Genomic DNA, 25,347 nt, shown 5'->3' with positions numbered 1-25,347 from the left:
ACAATAAGGGCAAGCTCAGTCACTGGAAAAGATGTTCTGCGCTAATAAACCCGAGTGCGGACCAGGAGTAGCAGTGAGCGGAGGAAGGCCAAGGGGGCGGGGGGGTGTAGATGTGGACAGGGAGAGAGGGAGGGGGAGAGTTCAGGTTCTGACCTCTCAGGTGCAGGTTGATAATGAGTCTCCCTGTTTGCTCTGTGAAAATGACCTCAGAGAGATGAAAGGATCCAGAGCACAACAAAGAGCCCCATTCTCTGCTCCTCTGAAATGGGATCATTCTTGAGGATTGGCTTATGAATGCACTTTCTATTTCATTGCTTTTAAAGGGCACTTAAGCCAAAACGCAAACATGTAAAAGTAGTTGGGCTAGATGCCGCCACACAGCCTCTGAAATCGAGCACATCTCCTCTCAGACCCCACACATGCAAACAAAACAGCCAAACATACACATAAAAGCAGACGCTCACTTGCAAACACACACGCATGCAGGCACAAACACATAAACACACACTCCGACAATATCCCAAATCCTGCTTGTGCCTCCCCTTGTCTCCTTAATAAACTCTATAAAATGAGTGTGCTCTTGCCAAGCTTGGTGCTGTAAACATGCCACTCCAGAAAGGTTCTGGGCATCCCGCTAGTTATGCTAATGAAACCCCCACCCTTCTCTGTTTTTCACTCTCTCTTATCCTGCTGGCACAGCCTTCAGTCTTCCACAGTACACCACTCCATTGTCATCCCCTGCCCCTGTTCTGCTGGCATCAGACTAGATAATACACAGCAAAACGAAGATCCAAGAACCCTTGTAAAAAAACATGGCAAGAGAATAATATGGTTATTATTTCTTTGAACTCAAAACCAGGCCATTGTTCTTCATTTTTGTGCCCCAATTTGTAGCAAAATTTGGTACAAAATATGATTATCTTAACAATGTCCATGCATGGAGGACTAATTATAATGATATAAACAATGTCTCCAAGGTAAGTGATAGGAAAGACACAAAATAACCCGCACGTCTCTCTGTTGAGCTTTGAGAAGTCAAAGTTGTTCACAGCCAGGAAGTAGAGGCAGGACTTCTTGTAGTGCCGATTCTGGCATAGAAGAGAGTATCAGCAGGTTCTTTGTCATGGGGACTTTAAGGAACTTAGCGTTGAGAGGGGAAAGTGCTGGGCACAACAGGAACTACTGAATTCTACTGAACTGTGCAGAGTGTCAATGTGGCAGCCAGGATTATACCTTCCCTGTTTTGGCTTCAAAATACAAAATCCACTTGACACTGCAGCCCAAAGTTTTGTTTGTGTGAATCTAAGTATGAGTAGGTGTGTGAGAATGCACATTTGTGTGTCTCTGTATGCTGTGTGTGTGTGTGTGTGTGTGCGCACTTGTCCATGTGGCTTTCTCAGAGTTGTTCAGTAAGCCAGGCCACTGACGTGGATTTGTGGCTTGACTGCAGAGGAGTTTATCACAGATAATTACGTAAGAATGTGCTGGAAAAGGAACAAACCACGGTCAGTCTGGGCTGGCAGATGCTGAGCCTCGGCCTACACAGCGCCCCGTGCTCCCTGCACTCCAGCCTCACACACTCCAGCCCCCACCGGGCCTCTCTAAGCTTGAAAGGGCAGACAAGAAAACACTGAAACACTGGAGAGCCCAAATCAGCTTCTCCTTTATAGCTCACTCTACAGCCCCCATACATCTCTTTCATCCACCTTGCTTTTCACACATTTAACACAGTACAGTTTACAGAAGACACAAGTAACAATGTTTTATTTTGTAATCTCTTACCTTAAATATACTGTCAATTATTATCAGTTACAAACATAAATGAATAATAAAAAAAAAAAAAATATATATATATATATATATATATAATTTATATTCAACACTATGTGAAAAGCTCGCAAATCCAATTTCGTATCCACTGTGTATTACTTCTTAAATTTCTGAAGGAAAACAATGTGATATTTTTTGTCAACCGAATGTGTTGGATGAGTGGACTGTGTTGCCAGTGATACATGAACAGTGGTGTGACAGATAGGGAACAAACTGTATAAGAACTGTGGGGAATGTGATATGACAGCAAAATCTTTTTACAGGTTTCCATGAGTCCACTGCAGAGAGTCATCTTAAAGTGTTGACATGTCTGTTCAGTTGCTGGAATAATAAAACACTCTTCTCCAGCAGCCAGAAATGGTTGCCAACAGTACAATAGAGAAAGAAAGAGGTGCAGTACGGCCGTAAACACGACTGAATGATCTGTCACCACGATCAAAAGCACAAGAAAAACTCTGTTTTTGAGGCACATTTACTCATAAGCAAAGCCACCACCACCGCTAAATTCACTCCTAGGGATGTGATCACTACAGCAGCAGGTATAGGAAGCAGTTGTGAGTTAAATGGTTTATTCTGTATTACGAAGGAAACCAAGAGCCCAGGGACCATTGAGGTCCCTTTCACCGGGTTGCTTCTCTTCTACTCCACCATTAGATGGAAATTATTTCTGATCACTATAGCGGCGCCTGAATCGAATGACTGACCCCAAGGTGAACATTGTACTATATAGCCCTATTGCAGGTTCATTCAGCCATTCATCCACTGTAGACATCATTACTTCCATATTTTACAGGTGTCCAAAGTGATATGGCTATTATGTGTGTGTGTGTGTGTGTGTGTGTGTGTGTGTGTGTGTGTGTGTGTGTGTGTGTGTGTGTGTGTACACGCATTGGGAGAGTGAGAGGGAGGAAGAGATTGAGAGAAAGAGCAGAAGATTGTGAGGCAGAGAGGAAAGAGGATGAGACATATCTGTAAACTAGAATCCGTTATCCTTTTAATTTATATATTGTCCTTATTATATTTGTATAGTGGAGTGCTTTAGAAAACAATACTGGTACATATGCATGGTTGCATGCTTTTTTAAGTTAGTATGAACAGCAACTTTATTACATCATCAGATGATCCTGGTCACATTTGATAATGTTCTTTACAACAGAAGTCATTTTGCTTTTTCAAAAGAAAATCCAATAATTCTTCAAGAGCCCAAAAAATTTATAAATAAATAAAAAATAAGTGGCAAATCCAGGGTTTCTCTGCCCATGAACGAAAAGGTAACATCACATTCTTTAACTTTAATAAATTATTTCCAAAAACACAGTTATGAATTCACAAACAAATTGACAGTTGAGAGTTATTGGAGTCTAAAATGCAGCGACTAGTACTAAATGGTCAATTTTAGCAAGTTATGGAGGTTGCCTTTAAGTGTGTGTCTGTGTGATGAGAGGGGGCATGTCTCTATTGCAGATGGTGCAATGTATGTGCTGGTGTACTGAATTGGAAATGGAAGTTTATAAGGTCGCTGGCAAAAAGCTCTCCTCTGCCCTCTTAAGATAATGAAAAAAGCAAAGCGGGAACTAAAATCTGACCACTGCAAAAACTGAAACTGGATCAAGGTAGGAAGATGAATAACCTTGTTCACCAGCCCACTTATTTCTGGGTATCGATGCCTTTTCAATTCACTTACTTTTTGTAATCATCAAGGTCAAAAGACAATTTCTGCAACCACAGAAATAAATAAAACAGGTTGGCAGCAAATTAAATAGAAAGGGGAACAAAGCCATGCCTCCAGCTAGTAACAGAAAAACAAGGGTAGAAAATCTCACATGAAAGCTAATTTCAGATAACATCAAGCTTTGCCATTTGACTAATTGGAATACACTTCACTCTTCATACAAAAATGCCATTAGCACTTAAAACATTTTGCGTGAAAGATTTCTCTTGTGCAAAGCATTATTTTCCCATCCATGACAGCATCCAAAAGTGCTTGATGGTGAATATGGTAGTTTAATCCAATTGTTTGTTATAATTAAAATACCTTAAAATTGTATAGTAATTTGTAGAGATTGTAACTGTTTTATTTTCTTGTGCTGTGACTTCCCTTTTTTTATTAAAAGCCCAAATGCCATCCCTAATCCATTACAACAATAGCAATAGTTTCCAATATTCTACCAATGGTCCGTCTATCTTTATTTCCCTTCACTTACTTTTAAACAAAGTATGCTTGAGCAGGCAGAGCAACATACACAAGTATGTCAGTGTATGTAACTTTATTTATAAATACTGTAAGTCAAAACACTCCCCAGACTCTTAAATCCAGTGTAACATTAACTAAATAAAACTGTGACGTTGCATAATCAACAATAAACCTGTCTGTTTTTAACTTACAGAGCACAACCATGCAGCCTAATGTACAATGTGTCTACAATTAATGACTTATTATAAGCTTATAAACTACTGCTCAACAAACCCTGTTGATTTTCAAACCCAGTGTAAAGTTAACTAAATAAAACTGTAAAGATACATGGTCAAGAATAAAGCTGTAACCTGTTTTTAACTTACAGAGCACAACCATTATGTGCAATGCAGTTAATGACAGCTTAAACTACTGTAGGTCAACACATCCCCCATTCTCAAACTGGTGTAACATTCTAACTAAATAAAACCGTAAGGCTACATGATCAACAATAAACCTGTAACCTCTTTCCAGCCAACGGTAATAATTAACGTGATAGCAGCCAGCGGGACATCCTATTTACGTTAATCGACTACCACAAGTTTGGCAAGTAAACAAACGCTCATTCATCTTTTCATAACGAACGACAGTCGGCGTAAACCTCTCGTAGGACGTAGCTGAAGCAAGAACCAAGCTAACGTTAGATGGCCAATACTGAGTTAAACATGTCTACTCACCACATATTTGCGTTCATCGTTTCTTTGTTAGGGCCTTGTTGTATGAAGCTTTAAAGACAAAGTTTATGAAGAATGGCGCAGCAGCTGCCGGTGTTTGTTGTCCTTTCTTCCGTGCGGCCGTGCGCAGCAGATGCTACGTGTTACGTAAGCAGATTATAGGTAACGGAGGGAGGGAATAACAACACGCTCATCAGAAGTTTCCTAAAAAAATTAACATTGTTCACGAGTCCCGCAACTCGAGTCCGAGTCGAGTCTGAAGTCTTTTGAGGATGAGTCTCAAGTCGAGTCTCAAGTCACTGTGTGAGCGACTTAATGCGCACTCGAGTCCGAGTCTGTAACTCGAGTCCCCATCTCTGATTTATTGGTTTGCAAACAAAGGTGGAAAAGAGAGGAGCAGCAGTGGAAAATAACCGGACATTCTCCAGGAAAAACCAGTAGCCTCTACTCGCCCATTCACAATTTCACAGCAAGGCAAGTCCCCCCCCCAAAGTACCCGGTACTTTCAGAAAGTACAATCCCCGAGCAGGGACGTTTTCGGGGGTCAAAATATAGACCCTAAAACTAAATTTAGAACCTGGTCTCTCCAGTGGAAAAACAGTGAGTTCCTTCAAAGGTTCCTAGTTCCGGGGTATAGTTCCTTTGGTCGAAACGCAGCTATACCGTACTGAGTAGTGTCAGCCACAGCTAAAGGTTATTCTGTCCACCTGTTTCTAGTGTTCCTGATTCATCTCTCTCGGCACATGAGAGGATTTTGAGTTATGTTTGACAGCACTACAACAGCACAACACAACTTGTGTATTGTGTTTATATATATATATATATAAATAACACAATACACACACACACACACTCTCTCTCTCACAAGTTGCTCCTTTTGGCTTTGTTGAAGCAGCCGGTGCACTTTCTCGACAAATAGGTGAGAGCAGTTTATTACTGTTTAGAAGCCACCTTCTGAGAGCAAAGCAAGCACATACAAGAAAGAGAGTAATGATATGCTTTAGGTCAATATTTTACACAATGATGCATTTTGGGAGGCACACCTCTGCAGGGCATGTGTGAAACAATGGGTGTCATAACTGCCCTGTGCAGCGTATTAATCTTCTTTCGCCCTCTAATCAATCTATTTCTCCCCTTGCAAACACTGGTTACATTCCCGCGTTAAACGAGAGACCATCTTTCACTGTGGCATAAAAGGGTGGCTCCAAGACGGTGATGTCTCTCTTATACGAGGCAGCCAGGAGCAACAGCACAAAACAACTTCCACAGGATGTTTTTAAAATCGATGACAGCAAGATTATGCAGGGAAAATGTAACTGAGAGCTGATGTGTTGCCAAGCTTGTATAGTAGGGGTTCAGAGGACATCAAGTTTGTCTTTCCATGGTTGATTCAACTGTGTATTAATCATCCAGAATAAGAGTATTCTAAGAGTTTAGCAAAAATCCAAAAGAACAATAATGAATGATTAAATATCAACTACCTGAATAATAGCTTTCAGTGACAAAACACAGATGTCCGAAGCTATGACATCATGGTATGTTTTGTCATTATCAAATCTAGGCAGGATTTTATTAGGCATGTGCAATACAACAAATGGTGTCATGCTTACAACTGGGAACCATTTGAGAGGTATGTTGTGAAGTCATACTGTAGTGCTCAGCTAAAATTATTCTGTAGATGACAGCAAGGCGAAGTAGCCACTATTCTCGTTTTTCCCCACTGTACAGTCATACTGCAGCAATTATTCAAAATCTTTGATTATCCTCAGAGAGGCGATGCAATCATGGCTGAAAATCAATTTCAGGGACATCAGGAAAAATCAAAAAGCTAGCACAGTGCCAATAGGGCCAAGGGCTTGTGCAAGAGAAGAGAAGGGATTTTTTTCTCATCATCGTTTCGGTTTTCCCTTTGCTAAGGGTAATCAGCCAGCAGCACCAGAGAGCTTGCTGTTAGTCAGAGCCAGACCCTGATCCTGTTCAGAGCTCCTAGTGATGTAGAGCCAGGTAGCATCCAATTAGTGCTTAGTGTAACTTAATGCAAAGTGCTGGCACTCAGCTCACCGAATCCAACTAGTTGTCATAGAATTTCCACGCTTCTGCTGTCAAATTCATGAACATTTGCTGATTTGCTTTGCCTTCTCAAGACACCATGAAGTTGAAATGAGACATTTCCATCAATGCTGCGCCGTGTATGGCCATTTTCTGCTAAAACAGATTGGCCTGATTACTGATGAGACAGCAGGCACGTCAGCGGCGGCTGCTTGATGCTTATTGACAACTGTGTTGCTTTAGAACCACATTTACTCTTTTTACATATAGAGCAATTTGTAATGGCACAGGTTCCAAAGCTCTGTAATGGATGTAAATCCAATGAAAAAATGCATCATTCATGATAAACCAAGAGAGCATGTACCATTTTTAGTAAACAAAGCTGGATAAGGAATTTCACACTTTCTTTATGTTCAATCAAGGCGTGCCTCTTCATATTCAATCAGTCTGGACTTGTCCAGATGCTGGACTTCTCTCGTACAGCTGAGAGCAGATCAAGTCTGATAATTACATATTTAAAGACAGCATAAAAAGGCAACCCCACCCTATGCTGTTTTATTCATAACAGCCTGATCTGGTAGATGAGACACTGAATGATATGCCAGAGACATCAAAAAAGGGAAATATCTTATTTGGCCCATATTTCACGTATCCCCCCCCCCCAATCTTTATTTTCAATCGTTCTTTCTTTTCTTTCTCTCCCGGAGTGTAGACAGATGCAAGGAGCGTCTCCACAGACTGTGGTCACTGGCAGTGGGCAGACAATTGAGTTTTGGAAGTGGCATGGAACGAGACAAAGAGAGCATGAGGTGGCTTCCTCCCTCTGTCTTCCCCGTCAGGGCTCCATGGGCGGAATGCCCACTCTTTCATAACAGCATTAGCAGAGACTACGCAGCAAAACAGTGGAAAATCCACTCCACCATGTTTCCTCATCAGAGATGTCTTCTCTCCGACCTCCACCTCAGTTTCAGTGACTCACATGAATATGGAAGATGAATATAAGCCAACTTCTGAGGCTACGCCAAATTCAACAAGACCATTCAACCATGAAATCGTCTTTACAGAGGGAGTATGGACAAATTTGGATTGGTTGGAGGCACATTCATCCCTGGGAAATTTCCCGACCTTTATTTTATGTTCTAGACCATAAAGATCAGGTAAAATGCTATCATAACAACCAGTATAAAGGAAGATGGTGGTCTATTATCCTCCATAATTCCTCTCTGGACATCTATCATCATTCACCCTCTATTCAGGCTACCCAGCAGTCATCACAGGACATCGCCATACTTGTGCTATCTGTAGCTTTTCTCTCTGCCCTTTCTTGGTAATACCTCCTGTGACACACTTGGCTCAGCACCATTATACAAACACTAACACACACACACACACACACACACACACTGCTGTTTGACCTCTGAGGTTCAGTGAGAGCATTAAATACCAATTAGGGCTGGGACAGCCAAGCCGAGTCTGAGGTTGTAGCAGGTCCTTGAGGAGGCCTGAGGGAAGCAACTTATTGGTCCCTGGGCGTAAATGTGTGTGTGTGTTGAGTAATACAAGTGCTGGAGACCAAGTTCATACAGTATGAGTATGTGTGTGTGTGTGTGTGTGTGTGTGTGTGTGTGTGCGTGTGTCTGTAAAGTGGATATTAAGTCTGTCATTCTTGTTATTAGCCTGCAAAAAATAGCTATCTGTCTGTAATTGTAGAGTTACAATAAGAAGTCTGATGCAGGTTATTTGTCTCAGTTTAGGGAAGCTTTTTAGCTTTTGCATCATGGCAAATTCTACTTTTTCAAGTTTGGTATTTTCAACATATGGTCGTCATTTAAATTAAGACTAATCTGGTCTTGTGTGCAACAAGAAAACTACAACAGAATGTACAGAAATGCAACTTATTTGTCACTTTTTAGTCCAGTCTCGGGAAAAAATGTTCGCCGTTTAATGTTGGGTATATGCATTATTTTCCCCCACTCCTACACTTAATCTCCACTGCTACATTTAATCAAAGTTGTCTATGAAGTGTGTCTCTCTTTTCTCTCGTTCACCATGATTACTTTCATTTTGGTCACATGAGTGTATGCTGTTATAACTGAGTTTTACGTTCAAAATAAAACAGCAATACAGGAGAAAGAATATTAGCAAATGCTCTGAAGGCAACCCTCTGAGAAATATCTGTTTTCGGCAGTGAATCTTGAGACTGTGTGATGATCTGCTGTGGTTATCTGGTGGTTTCAGTGTCATGCCCTTTACTGTCCCTCTGCTATTTACCCACCAGACACACAGCTTGATAAATGTTTTGTCTGACCTTCTAAATTTGTTTTCCTTCCTCTTAACTGTGATTTTATTTCCCTTGGACAAGCCAGACAGTGTGCGTGTGTGTGTGTGTGCGTGTGTGTGCGTGTGTGTGTGTATGAGCACTCAGGCATGTGTGCCTGCTTATTTGTCCGTTTGCTAAGAAAAAACAAGGTCTGTAGACAGATAAAATCTATCTTCTCCTTATTGCAAATTACTTCCACCGGTTCCTCATTTCAGAAAAACGAACCATTTTACAAGCTAAGAAATTGAAACAACTACTAATAGCGGTGCTCTAACAGCCACTGACCATCCATCTAGTGTGTGTCTACTTCAGTCTGAAAAGGGTTAAAGTCGCCACAGGCCAGAGCAGAGTCAACATCGGCCACGGCTTGGCTGGCCTACCCTGCCAGATCAATATCTGCAAATAATAAATTAGCTCCCCAGAGGGGTCGCACTAAACCTTCAGCAACACTGCCCTGGAAAAGTCCACAATTGGTGTGTGCAAGACTCAATAAGCCAGGTGAATGACTGTGCAGGGGCACATCTTTAGCACTCCATAATAGAAAATTAATGGTGCTCAAATCAGTGCTGAGGGCACCCTGAGGGTTACCTAATAGGCCTAGTTAGAACTGTCATCCCTCCTAGAGTCGCCTAAAATATCACATGCAAACACAGGGAGCCAAGAAGAGAGAGAGGAATGGGGAAGAGATATATGTATGCTTGCAAGCCTTTGTGTGGGTGGGTGGGTCAGCTGGGGATAAGGGTGACTGGGTGTGAAGGGACCAGAAATAGGGACAGGTAACAGGGATTTAGCTAGTGAGAACTTTATGGAGGTATCATTTTAAATAGTGAAGAGTGAACACAAACTAAAGGTGTCAGAAAAAATTTAAATATCATAATTTTATGGCCAGGCCTGACAAGGATATTTCAACTCAACCTAAGTCCTCCTTCAAGCCATATTTGAATATATTTCAATTTCCTTGAGTGAAAGACAACACTCAACAACTCATCTTTAAAAACCCAAATACTATGAATCAACACTAAACCATAGCTATACGTGTTCCATTTACGTTTTACTTTATTTCATTTAGTATTTATATGGGTCTTTATATTGCTGGTGGTCAAATATAAGTCTCATGTCACTTTCATGTCATTTCAGTCAATGTATTGTCTGACTTAATTTTAAGGAATTTGTGACTTTATGACAGCTGTACTACAATTCCCCATTATGAAATATAAATTAACTATAGAAAATATTATACTAATTTTCTTAACACCTAATTATTATTACACCTTATTATTATCCTGAGTCTTGAGAATTTTTAGGTCACATGGGCTAAATACTCTTCAGAGGATTGCTCAACTCACAAAATAGCATTCAAATCCAGAATATATTAGCCTATTATCAGTATCAGAGTAAATTAAGCTAATTTCAGTAACACAAACACATATATGCAGCTAAATAAAAAGAAGTGAAAAGTAAATTAAAGTTTGTGGAGGAAAATAAGTTAATCTTTGAAATACTAAGCAGATGATCAAACACAATGCTGAAATATTAAAGTGTATCATGTTGGCTGCGTTCAAGCTTATGCTTGTCCAATCCAGAGGGCTGTTTAAAAGCAGATCAATGTGACCAACAGCCTGGTAATGAGCCCTAAAAGCACATCTGATCACTGATTCCAGCTGGTTTATTCCCCTTCTCCACAAACACAACTACTCGATTCAATAAACATACTTCATATTGATCCTGAGCCACCAGGCAGCACATGCAGCTCTCTCACCCACACTCAACAAGATTTATTACAACTTTGCATGCCGAGCAGAAATGAAGAGACACGCAAACACAAGCATGTGTGTGCACAAACACTTGCAAACATATGCATCTCCACACACAAGTGCAGAGAAGGTAAAGTTTAAATACCCAGTGATTTCTTGTCAATGTACTCCACACACACGCACGCAACCCTTCGATCTTTCCCCTGACCCTAATTTGCCTATGCATTAATATTGGTGTGGGGGGTGGGGATGGGGCGGGAAGGGTGTGCCTCCTCATCTCTCCTCCTATTCCCCTCAGGTCTGGACTTCGGCAAACTGTCTGCTGCGTTTGACACTGAACTTACCCACATGCCGCCACACTGCCGTCCTCCAGCGCAAACAGAGTGTGTCGCTCTCCGCAGGCCACTTGAGATATTTTCAGAGATGATGGAAGACTCTGGAACAAACGTGGTGCCAGCTGGAAAAAAAAATAAAGTTCCCAGTGAGGTGACGAAACACACTGTATCACTAAGTTGCTCTGTAGTTAAGCTGGTATACTCCATCAGCCTGGCAAACATCCCAAAGACAGGCACAGCTACAGTAGATCCTCTCAGTGTAGATGAAGACAGAACAACGTGAACAACAGAGGGAACAAGAAAGAAAGAGCATACTCCTTTATGGCGCTGAGCTGTGTAGATCTGATGTTTTTAAGTCCCTGTGTGTATGTCTGTCTGTCTGTTTGTGTGTGTTCATGCCAGTGCCACAAAGAAAAAATGAAACAGCCTATGAGAAGAAAAGAAAGCCTGGTTCCTCATCATGCGCTTGTTAGCTTGTCCAATCTATGGCAATCAGCACAGTCCCAGGGGTTGAAAGACACGAGATGCCGGGGAAAGGGAAGCCGAGGCTGAGGAAAAGATCAATACTGCACTGTGAAACAAGAAGTGTGGGCTATTTACTCTCCATTGATCTGATGATGCTGGAGAAACACCTCACTCGGCTATTAAATTGAGGGTATAAGTCTACTGTGGAGGGCTTTTTTTTCCTTTCTCTCTCACTTTCTTTCTCTCTTTCTTCACCTCAAGGTCAAGAGAAAGCTAAAAACATCCACAAACAAACAAAAATGGATTGCTTGGTCCAAGGAAAGTAATTAATCTGCATTAAAACGCCAAGGGAACAGGCACTAACTACCCATCTTAAGTGAAGTTTTGCTCAGAGCGACAAGAGACCCAGCATAGGATGGACTACTAGAGGACACAGTGATAAATACAAATAGACTGCTAGCAGGGTTCCAGCAGGGTTTCACTTGGGCTACTTAAACTTAGAATTTCCACCTGCATAAGAAAGTAAAGGATAATAAAAAATTGAAAAAAAGAAAAACACTGAGTAGAAAGTCATGCAGGCCTTTTTGCAGCAGAGCAGTGGCGGTGAGTATGATAGGTAATGAAGATATATATGATGGACAGATTATAGCTTATTGTGCACTACAATGCAAACTATTAACATGCTCAAGGCAGGTTCAAGAACAAAGCAGTATGTTTTGAAATTGTTATTCAAAGAAATGTTTGCAATGATTTAGGTAGAGTTTCAAACCACTTTCGGAATTGCTTCGTTCCACTAAAGTGTAGAACGGTATTTAAAAGCCTGAGAGCTACTGTGTTAATGTGGAATATGACACCACTGTGCTGAAAAATGTTTTCACAACCACAATTACCTAAAGTTGCAGGGTCATCACTCAACTAGAGAACATTCAAACAAGACCATATGAGACCTGGTAGCCATTTTGAGTCACTGAAAGAATAACCACAATAGAGCTGTGTTGAAATGTCCAGTGTGTAACTGAGGTAATTCGAGGTAAAACATGTCAACATCATATTCTGTTGTCATGTTATGTCTTTCAGTATGTCAAGGCCTATTTAGGTGTTTCAGATATTCAGATGTGTTTGGACTTGAATTCTGGGTTTTTTTCTCCAGTGTAATTTGCTGTGAAAAGAAAATGAACAGCTACACAAAGCTACAGTTTGAAATCACTGTAGTTTCACACCTAGTTTGATCTAATACTGGAGTTTATCACAGAGTTGGTGCTAACAGGAAGGCACACCTTATGATGCTGCACTGAGAGGTTGAAAGAAAAGAAAAAAGTACCATTGGCTTAGAAGTTTTTTGTATTTACAGAAACCAAGAATGACTTTCGAGAGAAACTTTGAGGTAAATTGGAATCAGTTGTAAAAGTAGCGTTGAAGTCCCTGATTATCAAATTATGTTTTATATTTGGAAGACTATGTTATATTAAGTAAATTTTAATGGATAACTGATCCATCTACAACGCATGTTGGCGGTAAAAAAAAAAAAACATGCACTTACAAGGTTGATTTATTTATTTCACATTTTACAACACAGGGTTGTATAACGAGATGAAGCGCGGGAGACAATAAAAAAAATAAAGCCATAAAATTTGTCTCTGGTTTCCCAACTTGTGTCCAGTGGCAGAGCTGCTGACATCCAGATATTTGTCATGGTGTGAAAGTCTACCCCTCTTTGCCTGTCTTGTACTCCTCAGAGGAGTAGCCTTATTGACTGTGGCTGTATTACAACAAGCAGTCTCTAATGACTCCCTGAAGACCTCTCTATCCCTATTGCCCGCCTTCCTCTCTCTCTCTCTGGGTCTCTCTATGTGTCTCTCCTTCTCTGCATGCTCTTCAGGCTCCAGTTCAGCAGCTAATTAACCCTCTCTAATAGCGTAGATTACATTAGCTTTGAGCAGCTCGCACCCTCCACCGGACTCGCACTGCCACACAATGAACCCAGCCTTGCTTTACAAATCTCCCCCTTCACAAGAGCACAATTATGAATTCAAACAACTTCTTATCCACACTCACTCATCCAGGGACAGAAGCCCTCCTCTGCAACCACCCCACTCCTCCCATGCCGCCCTCCTCCCAGGCCTTCACATACAGAGTAATGGGAGAACTAAAGAGAGGAGACCACACAACAAGACGGCCATGAGGGGGAGAGGGATCTCGAGGGGGGAAGAAGGGACCCCTATTGGGTAAATCGGAGCAGTCACTATAGGTGTTTCATTGGGTGAGCCTACAGAAGCCCAGTGATAACCCTCCATCTTAACATTCCTATTCAGAGCAGAATGGAATCTTAATTACTGTGGGCGGATAGTGCGAGAAAGGGAAATACCAGGACCAAATGGAGGTTTGTGTTTTAAGTGGCCAAAGAGAAGGAATTAGACGCAAGAATGAATGACTTAAGCCAGTGTAAGTTGTTTTCTACACATTGACAAAATGGCCGGGTAACTCTAAAGCTTAATGAAGACTTTTTTTGTTTGTTTTAAAGTTTGCAGATTGTGATGTATCAGACTGCTTGATCACTGAGTCCAACCAATCAGCCAAGACCCATCATGTCTAAAAAATACACATCTCTTGGTGCGATAGGAGGCTATCACACGGTATTCAGCACCCCGCTTTAGGAATATAAAACTGTACAGTGGTTGGTTAGTCATCTTTGATGCAATGGAGCTGAGCCGTATAACAGTCCAGCCGCCATTAAACTGCAGGAGTCCAACCACACTAGGAGAGTGTTCAAACCAATGGAGTACCTAGGAGGAGAGAAAAGAACGCTGAATCAATGAAAAATACATTTACTGAATTGGAGGTTGGAGGTTGTCTCTCTCTCTTACAGCACTTAGTGGTGTTTTATGAAAGATAATAAGATGAGATATGGTTGTGGTAAAAAAAGAGGGGGAAAAAAAAGAAGAAGTAATGGATGTAATCTGCTCCGTCTAAATGTAAATTGGTACATTTGTAGTGAAAGGACATTCTCATGTTTCTTTGTCCGAACAAGTAATTTTCCCTCTGTCCCTCTTCTGTAAGGCTTGCTATAGCAGCATTTTCTGCAGCACAGAGCACTCTCCTTTCTATTTCAATAGGACAGCTCATTTGCTAGACTCCTAGCCCAAACTGCTGACTGGGTTTTTCAAGGCTGTGTACTTTGCGTGCGTGTGTGGACCAGCGTGCGTGTGCACAAGCTTGTGCTAAAAGAGAGAATAGGGGGGAGAAAGGCATGAAAGGAGGATAAGCAAAAATGGAGGGAAAAAGTGGGAGAGAGAACACATTGTATCATTAAGGTACTCAGAGATCATTAGATATATAAGGGCACTGCTATGCAAGGTCAGGGCTGCTGTGTTTTTCTAGGTCGGCAGAGGAGCAGTAAAACCTGTCTAATCAGCCGCTTCTCTCTCCTCTCCCCCGTATCGTTCCCTTCCACTTCCATCTAGAGGTACTGTGGATTACAGCCCAGTTTATCCATGCCCCTGTTTGTATTTACTAACATTATCAAGGCTTATGAGCCAAGGACACGGTAAACCACACAAAAGGCACAGAGAGGCTTTGAGCTAGATATTGGCCCCATTATGGGGTAAAATTGTTGGCTCCCTGTCTCGCTCCCAGGATGTGCAAGGCTGCTTTAACAGGTGCAGCACACTGCCTGACTATCCAGTATTTTTCATTAAGGCCATCCTTCAAAGTGGAGTTTAGCAACTGGCAGTCTGCCCCAATACAGTGTGTGTATGTGTCTTTGTGTGTCCTGAATACCAACACATGTAAATAATTTTACTTTGTATAAAAGTAACTGAACAACTCTTTTTCCAGACAACCCCACACACACACACACACAGGAGGAGGAAATTGAAATTGCTTTACTAACCAAAATGTGCATGTAGCAAGAATTATAAAAAATTGTCAGCCTGACTCAGTTTTCTGGTCAGATTTGTGTTCTTGATTACTTAATCTTCAATCAGATCCCAAATTGAATCAAAATACGTGCCAATCTTAGACTACTGTTCTTGGGTGTTTGCTTTTAGGCCACAGTTTAAACTTCAACTTTGGCTTCTTTTGTCAAACGAAAATACAGCTTTATAGAAAATCAAGTTTATATTTCTTAAGTAAGATGCCAAAAAGGATCAACGCAATTCAGGTCATTTCAGGTAATTTTTCAGTATTGAAAATTTTCAAGTAATACCTAGTCCTAACCCTGATGTGTAAAGACACACACTCTCCACCCCTTCACTCCTCATGTGACTGGGGTCCTCACAAGTCCACCAAAGGACAAACCGCTGCTGGCCTTGGATGGCGGAGATGCGATTTCATTGGTAATGTGGCATGTTCATCAAGATAATGATGGATAGCCTTAAAACGAGCCCTCAGCTTTATAGAGATAAATGTCTTGCTTGGCTTCTTACTCAGCACTCTGGCCTTTCCCCCACACCCTCACCCGGCCTAAAATGGAGATTAGCAAAGCCTGTCTCAAACTTGCTCCAGGCCGATCAAAAGAGGAAAACACATATCTAAAATGCACCACCATACACTATTTCCCAATGTGAATCTTTGGTGTAAAGCAATTAGAGTATTGGAATGGGCTAGTCACAGAAGTGCATTTGTGTGCTTGTATGAGATGAGAAGATGAAGGAAAAGTAAAAAGTGTGGGAGAGAGAAACTGTAAAAGAATGCAACCTGCTCTCGACCGTCTAATTAGGCTAATGTTTTTTTATAAGGCACTTCAAATGTCAAGGCATTGGTGGATTTAGTGTAAACTTAAATTCCATTACCTGGCAGGCATTAATTGCTAACTGAGCCCAGGGATCTTTCCCCTGGGGCCTCTATGTTTCCTCTCTGTCATCTGGCTAACTATTCTGTCTAGACTAACTTAGAGCACCATAATCCACCATGGGGATCAATAAACTGCACATAATTCAGCTCCAATAATGAGCTTTCACTTCAACACAAGCGCCAGCCCACTTCCCAAGGAACCGGCAGGGGCGTAAAATGATAATGTAATTATTAAAAGGACAGACAAAATGAGTAAGCACTTTCACACAGAAAGGGAGGGCGAGCCCAGCCTCAATTAGACACACTTAAAGCTATCATTGTTATTCGAGACAAAGCTAATCAAGGAGGAGATACAGGGGCATCCATTTCAGCAGGTAATGAAATGACACTCGCTGGCTCTCCCATTTCCCCAGGCTCATGATGTTATAAAGGCCGCCCTGCAGTCACGCGTGAGTGGGCACTCTTTAATGGAGTGCAATGGATGTGGTTTCATCCACCAATCAGAGATAATAAGAGGAGGGGACTTGGAATGGAGAAGTTTAAGATCCACACTCCCTAATAGCAACACATAAAACCGTAAAGGTGAGAGATTGTTTTATACCTACAGTTTCCATTAGTAGTTCAGGGATAGAGAAGTTAAGTTTTATATATGTTGCAGTAATATCTCTATGTCACAGCATATTATTCATGCGTCCACACATCAAACTAGCAGCTGCCTTTTCGGCCAGCATGAGAGATTTGGTGTGCGACAAAGTAAGATTTCACCCGGGGCCTTATCTGCTAACTACTGTTTCTCCAATTATATGCATCCTTTAACACCAGTGAAATCGAGAGAAGCTAGTTTGGGGGGTTTTTTACACCCAAGTGCTCCTAATTCATCTGCAGGCTACAGGAGGTCCAGGGTGGATAAATCAGGCCTTTACAGAAGGGTTGCTCCTACTGTTTATCTGCTGGTGACATTTGCTGCACGGCTCCAACCGCACCATAATTACCCCACTTATTCACTAAACAGGAATCAGGCCTGGCAGGAACCCCCTGCCTCAAAGGTTGAAGGACTTAAGGCTATATTCTGTCTCCAGAGTTCAATGGCCACAGCTTTATGAAGGAAGTCCATTCATTTGGACATCAGCATGGGTTCACTTTAGCATGGTCTAACAAAAAACAGGGGGCTAAACTGATCGCCTTAATAGCCGGAACAAAGAACATTGTGGCTGATGACGATGATGAATTTACAGCTGACTGCACATGCTTTCCTAACACACGGCACACCTTGGCACACTTCAAATGTCACAGTTCCCATAAAGGACTGGCATTTGGAGGGGATTCTCCTACCCCTGGAGTAAGCATGCTAGGGGTGGATAGCTATCCATATCCCGATGAGGTAGACTGACAAAAGGAAAATGAAAAGCGCACGTCTCAATGCTCCTATTTACTGTCATTATTCAGCATGTATTGTGTATTTATTGTGCGATTATAAGACCATATAATCCTGCATTAGGACATTATCCTCTTTTTTTTCTATTTCCTAATCACTGCCATTTTAGATGACTTATTGCTCATATTACTCATTGTCTTGAGAACACACCCTACATTCAACTTACTGTACTGCCAATTAAAACTAGGGATAGGGTTTCTCTGCTGCCTGTTGTGCAGCTCTTTAGCTGCCTAGAGTTCTGCGTAGTCTTATCTGTCAAAGACAGTCAGCACAGATGGATGACAAGTGACAAAGGGATATTTGGTTGAGGTTGTGCAGTAATGAGTGTCATGTGACTCCGACATTCAAATTTTAGACTGCCTCTCCTGATCCTAAAGCTGCAATCAACACTGAGCCATCTGCAACACTGCAAATTAACATAATTGGTGTACATTACATGCTTATAGAGAGTACATTTTTATCCACTATTCTTCACCCTTAACAAGATGAGCTGTGGAGATACTGGGAGAGCAACACTGTTGATTAGACACAGATAGTGGGAGCAGACAGCGAGACTTGATGTCGTGGTGAAAATGGATGAACTGACAATTAGAGTTTGGTGAACGGCCAGGTGTGAGGGCCAGAGTGCAAGTAGGCCAGTGAGCATCTGACACAAGCACCTTCCCTACACCTGGAACTGGGGCTGAGGTGATCGACGGCCTGGCCGTCTTGTCAGACAGCTCACAGACAGAACGCAAGCAACACTTAGGCCTCTTCCAGCTGCTCCACCAGAATAAATTGAACTTGATTAGAATTAATCACACTCAACCACGTGCAATTTGCAAATATCAGTGAAAATATTCAAGGAAATCCGCTTGGAAGATTGTAGTGGTGAACAAAGGGGAAAACTTGACTGAATCACTGCACCATAGTTTTGACAATGTGCCTTGCAGACAGATGTAGACATTTGGATGTGTAACTAAGAAGCCACCATTTTTATGCAGAGTGCATTTCATTTGTGGTCTATGATGAATTGTATGAATTAGAAACAATCCCAATAAGTTTCAGCATTAGTCAGAGTAAACTGCTTGCACATCAACTTAAGTTATCTTTTAGCTGATTATACAGTTCAATACATTACGGTCTCAATGGCCCATTATCCAAAGTATTGGTAGTTTTGTGTTGACAAATTACCAATCCTATACATGGCACACATGGGTGGGTGGCAACACGTAGGCAACACTTAGCATATTATAGATATCAGGAAGCTGTACATCACCCAGTCTTTAAGAAGGTGTAAGATATAATTGTCATTACAGAGTCACACCACTCACATTAATAGAATTCATTCAGGATGATAAAGGAAGAAAGTCACCATAAGTTAGCTGTCTCCTTTCCTGTGTACACCATGAAAAGATGAAGTATGCAAACTGCCTGATTTTAAACTTGTATCTAATTGTCTCACGTCATGGGTCTGGGCCAGGGCATTGTTGCTTGAAGAATAAATTGGGTAATTCAATTAAAGTGCTTTCCAAAGACACATCATAAGTGATGGAGAATGACTCTAACCCAGGCCTGAACTCCGTGTCCCCCCCACCCCCCCATCGTTCCAGTTGCCTGACAAATGGATGGCGGTGTATAATTGAAACACATTGCTGCCAGCGTAGGTCAATAACATCGCTCTTTCTGCTCACCAGCACCAGATTAACAGACTCTATTTTATCTTCCCTCAGCCTGTCCCAGCTTGACAGAGCGGGAGCGTCAGCTGCTTATCCATAAAAGAGGCCCCTTATCTTGAAAATAAACAAATACATAAAGTGCAACAGCCTGCTGTCTGTCCAAGCAGTTAAGGGCTACTTAGTTTAAGGCAAACATGTGGGCAGTGTTTTGTTTTAACACATCATCATATGAGATGAAGCGCAGCTGTCACTTCAGAAAACCTGGCCAGACATTCCCAGTTTTGAAAACATGGGCATTGCAGTTTTCTACTCGCTATATTCTAGATTTGCAGAATAATTCATTTTTTATTACTATTTTAAAAACACAATAACGTGGATATTTGTATTCTTATTTTTCAGATTTGTTTCTTAAGTGCAACCAATTCATGTGAAATAACCCGTCACTGTGTCATCCTTAAGACCAATGTCATGCAATGTCATTCACCTATGTTTATCTAAAAACAAGGACAAGATGTGTATTTGGACAACGAGTAAATTGTGATGGCACTAAATAATTAACATTTTTGATAACAATTATAAGACCCTGACTTCTGTAGAGGTATAATGCAAAGCCATCACTGTTTATGCATGATAAACATTGAGGATTAATTAGCTTAAGCACAAGTGTAATATGAAGCTAAAATGGGTGATTATATGTATTTAAGCCTAAGCATAACAAATCTAGTGGCTTAAATTAATTTGATAAACAAATGGGAAAAGTAGGGTTAAGGTTCAAGGATAAAAAAAAAGTCCATTATCTCCCACTCCTCACTCTGTGCTTTTATGTAATTACGTTAGGTTGGACAGAGTTAATTGAATCTGGTCCATTTGTTTACAGTTTAGCCATAAGGATTGGAAGCAATAATACCTGACTTTCAATGTAAGACTAAATGAACATATACCCTCAAATTAAATTCCTATAGGGGGTATGTGCGCACAGCTTTGCGTGCTTGTGAGGCTGTTTATGTGCACTTGCATGTGCTTACTGTAGGGAGCATGCAAGTCTGGATGTATTTTTATATGGCCTAGGTTTGCACATTCCCACGTGGAACACACACAAATTAGCCATGGACAGATATTCAATTAAGTCTTTTGTCAGGGGTCTATGTAGGGGCGGGACAGGATGCACAGTACAGTAATCCGTGATGAACAACAAGGTGGCAGCTCCATTGTCTGTCTGACGGATAGAAATTTCTTGCAGGCGTGCTCGACCAACAGATTAGACCACTGTTGGGGGGCGAGATAAGATGGCAGCCAGCGGTATGGAAGGTACCTCCTCTTCCAGCTCAAACAATACCTTTAATCCATTCCCTTCTCACAATCAGGTTGTTTGACATTACTTTTCAGCATCCCACACAATCATTCTCTCCCCTTTCCCCCTCACTCATTCTTACAGCAGAAGAGACTTCTTCATGTCTATTCATTTATGCTTTATATTAGGTCCCATTATATTAAGTCCCAAAGCATATGCCGAAAAGACTTTCACTACTTTTATCAAATGTATTAAAGTTTTCCTTTTTTTTCTCCTTCGTGTCCTGTTTGGCTTTCAGTCTGAGTAACTCCTGGCCAGATGAGTTATGGCAAAGCACAATTTTGTGTTTAATTCATTGCTCACTGCCGGCTTGTCTGCCAGCCGCAAGGCTCTGTCCTTCCTGCCAGTAATGTACTTCTCCATAGTATTTTATTATGGAATCATGACCTTGGTGGGGTTTGCTTTCAGCTGAATGAAATAACAACTCTGTAGATTCACACCACAGAGGTCTGACCTTAAAAACTGTCAATAGAGGATTCAAAGTATGTTAAAAACAATATGGCTGAAAAGTCCTTGACCCCATTAAGTGAAAATATAATACTGCCTCTTCAACTACAGCACAGGTACTCCTTTCATTAAAAAGGTTTTGTTGTGTTCAGTGCTCACAGGATTACTTCTCTGAATTACCGGGGTTTCAAAATCGCTAGATACGGAGTAACAATCTGGTTCACTATGCGTCTCAAGTATTTAAGTTCAATTCAAGACTAGTCAGGACAGAAATTAGAAATTAACTGCACGGAAAAAGAATCATCTTGTTAGTACCTTAGCATGGTGTTACACTTTATACACTATGTTCAATATGAGGAAGATGAAGATTTACATAAATTTACACTCATACTATCTCAGTTATCAATACGTTGGGTGACATTTGTCTTTAATTTTGGCTTTTGGCACAAAAATACACAAATGACACAAACATCTGACCAGAGACTTTGTGTCATATCAGTTTTGTTTTGTTTAATTGAACAGGAGGCACAGAAGGCATTATATGATTATAAACAGTCAATGTTGTATTAAAACAATTAAGGAGGCCAACAATTGGAACTATAATACAACACAGTTCAATTCAAGCAGCGCAGGTTGATTTATGCATCAAATGTGTCTGTAGGCAACAAAAGCTTGTGCAAGTGTGTGCCAACAGTTGGGTATGTAAGTTTTCATGTATGGACCACCTCCTGTAAGCATTGATCAGCCACTTCCTCAAACATCCACGCTATGTTGCCAGAAGGTTCCACCAACAGCTGTTTGTTCCAGGGGCAACTGCCTATTTTAAATTTGCTTAAGTAAAAATGATTATTGCCAATTAGATGCCCATTAATTGTGCAAGCATGGGATGCTGCCAGCTGTTTACATGGGGGAGAAAAATAGCCCTTCTTGTTTAATTTTTTTCCCCTCAAAGCCAACAGCAGTCTCTCTGTGCCAGCCGCAAAACATACAATTGTTACACATAAACACACTGTGAATTCAAGAGTGGCAGAAGAGAGCAGTTGTAAATACTGTTTATCAAAAGCAAGTGAGTGAGTAAGGAGTGTGTTATCCCAAGAAGGTGGTTTTAAGAAAGAGTGAAAGTACAATAGCTGAAATACTTATCAACAATATACATTATCAATAATGTATCAACTGCTGTAGAAGTTGCCAAAACTGTGCTTTAGGCAAAGATCAGTGACCAAATGAATGCGTTGCACCTGACCTGACTGCATTTGTTGGACACTGGAATCAGGAAATCCGGAATAAAAATCTGTTGACATATTTAAAAGAGTGTTACTGTGACTGATGTAGCTGACCAAATCCGTGCCGGCCCAAGTTTCCCCATCACAGTAAAAAGAAAAAAAAAAGAAAACAAATGACATATACAAACAACAGCAATGTGCATTCACAACCTTAGGGATCCCTCCTTCAATGTTTATAACAAGAAATCCAAAGCAAGTAATCACTACATTAAAATACATGAACTGGGAAAAGTGACAACAGAAAGTTTTGTCCAAAGCCTTTAACCTACCCTACCTAAGCAGAACTGTACAGCTATACTGTGCTGAACTGTTTCTGAATTTGTGATGAATGGTTGTCAGCTGCTCTGGCAATCTGGACGGCTTTCACCTGACCTCACAACAATAGCCCAGGGCCCTCAGCTTGTGCCCCAGACCGGCTGAAAGAGCTGAATTTAGTCTTTTCAATGGTTAGTGTCTGACCAGGGCACAGCCTGCTGAGTCTTAAAGCAGCACACTTATTCCCACAAGCCCAGCCCCTGCTCAGCTTTAGCTTAGGCTTCCAGGAAGAAGCATCTATTGCAGGTGTCATTAGTTTACCTCTGACCCTTTTCAGAGCCGACCCTATTAGAGGAGTAGAGACTGGACACAACCTGTCTCGCCTCTAAAGATGGGTGCTGAGCTAGCTGATGCTGCAATTGTGAGTAGACTAGAGGGATAAATAGCATTCAAGCTGCCATGCGAAGCCCTGCAAAATACTGTAAAAAGATAAATGAATGTTGAAATCGAGGAAAATTATTCAACCATTTACAACCCCTGCTAGCACATCACTGTTATTCTATTTGTCTTTCACCACTTAAATTGTAAAATCATACAGAGTGCTGCGACCATTTCTCTCTCCGGTTTGTTGCCTCACTTCCACAAAATAACACATCATTGGACAGATAGCATCAATTCTGCCCACAGTAATCCCAACACCTCTGGTTGTATCACTCATTCAATTTCAGCCGCCGGCTACAGCAAACATTACACACTGTATCAAGATTACCGGAGAGAGGCAGAACGGGGGAGAGAAGAAGGGAAAAAAGGGCTGTATCCATCATGTCATGATGCCCCTGTTATTGTGACAGATCAAATTCAGTGCAATGAGTGTGCATGTGTTCAAGTATGTGTGCGTGCATATGTTGCCTGTGTTGGTCTGTGACGGATGCAAACTGTGGTCTCCTAGACTGGCGTGATCAGCATCCGCGTGACTGTAGATGTTGAGTGGATTTGTGAGGGTTGCCTGACTTAGTTGACCTCCTTTATACAGTAGCTGGGGCCCTTGCTGCCATGCTTGTTTTAGCTGCTGCAATTAACCTTGTGTGGTTATGAGCCTGCAAACCCACCCACTTAGCTGAAGGGCAGAGGGAAAAAAAGAAAAAAATGGCAGGGAAGGTGATTGAAGAACACAGAGAAGAAGACATACTTTATTAATCCCACAAGGCGAAACTCAACATTTTCACTCTGCAGTTAGTATTTTACACACAGATCTGAAATACACACATGTACATGCACAAAAAGGACCTATATCAACAACACATGGAGAGATGTCAGAGCGAGGGGGCTGCCACTTGGTGTGGCGCCCCGAGCGGTTGGAGGTTCAGAGGCTTGCTCAAGGCCACCTTCGGCAGCCTGTAAACTTGGACTTGAACCGGCAACCCTCCAGTTTCAAGCCAAGTCCTTACGGAATGAGCTACTGCCGCCCAAACCAGGTAAAGAGAAAGATGAGAAAAAGTGAATATATAGGGCTAAAATATTGGGCAAAAAGAGGTGAGAAAACTTAATACCTAAAAACAAGTCCAGGAAGAGCTTAACAGTTTTAATGATGTGGTAGACTGGTGCTTTGGTTGCTTTCCTGCCGGCCTGACAGACCGGCTGCCTGACTCATTGGTTGGTTTGCTGTTCTGTCTCTCCCCTGTGGGAGACATGGGTTTGCAGTGCCGGCCTTTGAGAGCAAGGGGGGGAAGATGAAGAGGCAGTGTCAGGCTGCCTTTTAATGGTCAGGAGTGTGGTTAGTTCCACTGACTCAGGCCTCTCCCCTGTGATGCCGGGTCCACTCCACATAACTGGCCATAATTCAACTCATTTGGCAGTTTGGGGTCTCGGAGGTCTAGGGATAAAAAGTGTGGAGAGGCCTAATGGCAGACGGAGGGACCGGCTGAGGGCACTTCTTACAAGATCTCCGCAGGAGAACATTTCTGGAGCAGGCCCTGGAAACCACAACGATCCATTAGCTACTGAACAGGAGGAACAGACAGGGTGAGAGGAGAGAGACAGTGGGACAGAGACTGTTGCAGATCTACAGGTATGGTATAAGTTGTACAGCTGTCATACGGATGGATGTAAAAGCTCTCTGTCGTTGTAGCAGTTCAAGTTTCTTAGTCTTCCAAGCTATCAAAACTATTAATTACATGGCATAAACACCAATCAAAAATACGTAAACAAAACTGTTTCCTTTTCTTTCTTTTTTTTACTTCTACCTTGGTACATAGTCACCACAAAGACTATCAACTGCATACTTTATGGAACTTTCAAAAATCTGAAGATTAAGTCCCTGAACCCTCATGAGGAGGAAGAGCTGGACTAACTTTCAAATGCAAAGACACAAACACAAGCACATGATACCTGACAACTACTCCTGAATCAACGTGTTTAATCTGTTGGTGTTGATTGGGACTGAGATGGAGTTAAGTGATAGTTTAGT

The 25,347-nt window shown here is 41.6% G+C and overlaps 1 protein-coding gene across 3 annotated transcripts in view; it reads right to left on the bottom strand.

The window, feature by feature from the left end:
• The window catches only part of LOC123960804 (probable E3 ubiquitin-protein ligase HERC2), a 313,987-nt gene that overhangs the window by 216,178 nt on the left and 72,462 nt on the right, over nt 1-25,347 (bottom strand). For all 3 annotated transcript variants that reach the window (XM_046035766.1, XM_046035765.1, XM_046035764.1), the window contains one exon: nt 11,205-11,317. In XM_046035766.1, the coding sequence (XP_045891722.1) occupies nt 11,205-11,317 (113 nt within the window). The remainder of the gene's footprint in view (nt 1-11,204; nt 11,318-25,347) is intronic.

This window comes from Micropterus dolomieu, linkage group LG21, assembly GCF_021292245.1.
Source record: "Micropterus dolomieu isolate WLL.071019.BEF.003 ecotype Adirondacks linkage group LG21, ASM2129224v1, whole genome shotgun sequence".
NCBI classification, from domain to species: Eukaryota; Metazoa; Chordata; class Actinopteri; order Centrarchiformes; family Centrarchidae; genus Micropterus; species Micropterus dolomieu.
Note: the sequence above shows the minus strand (reverse complement) of the source record. Positions and strands in the feature narration are given on the sequence as shown.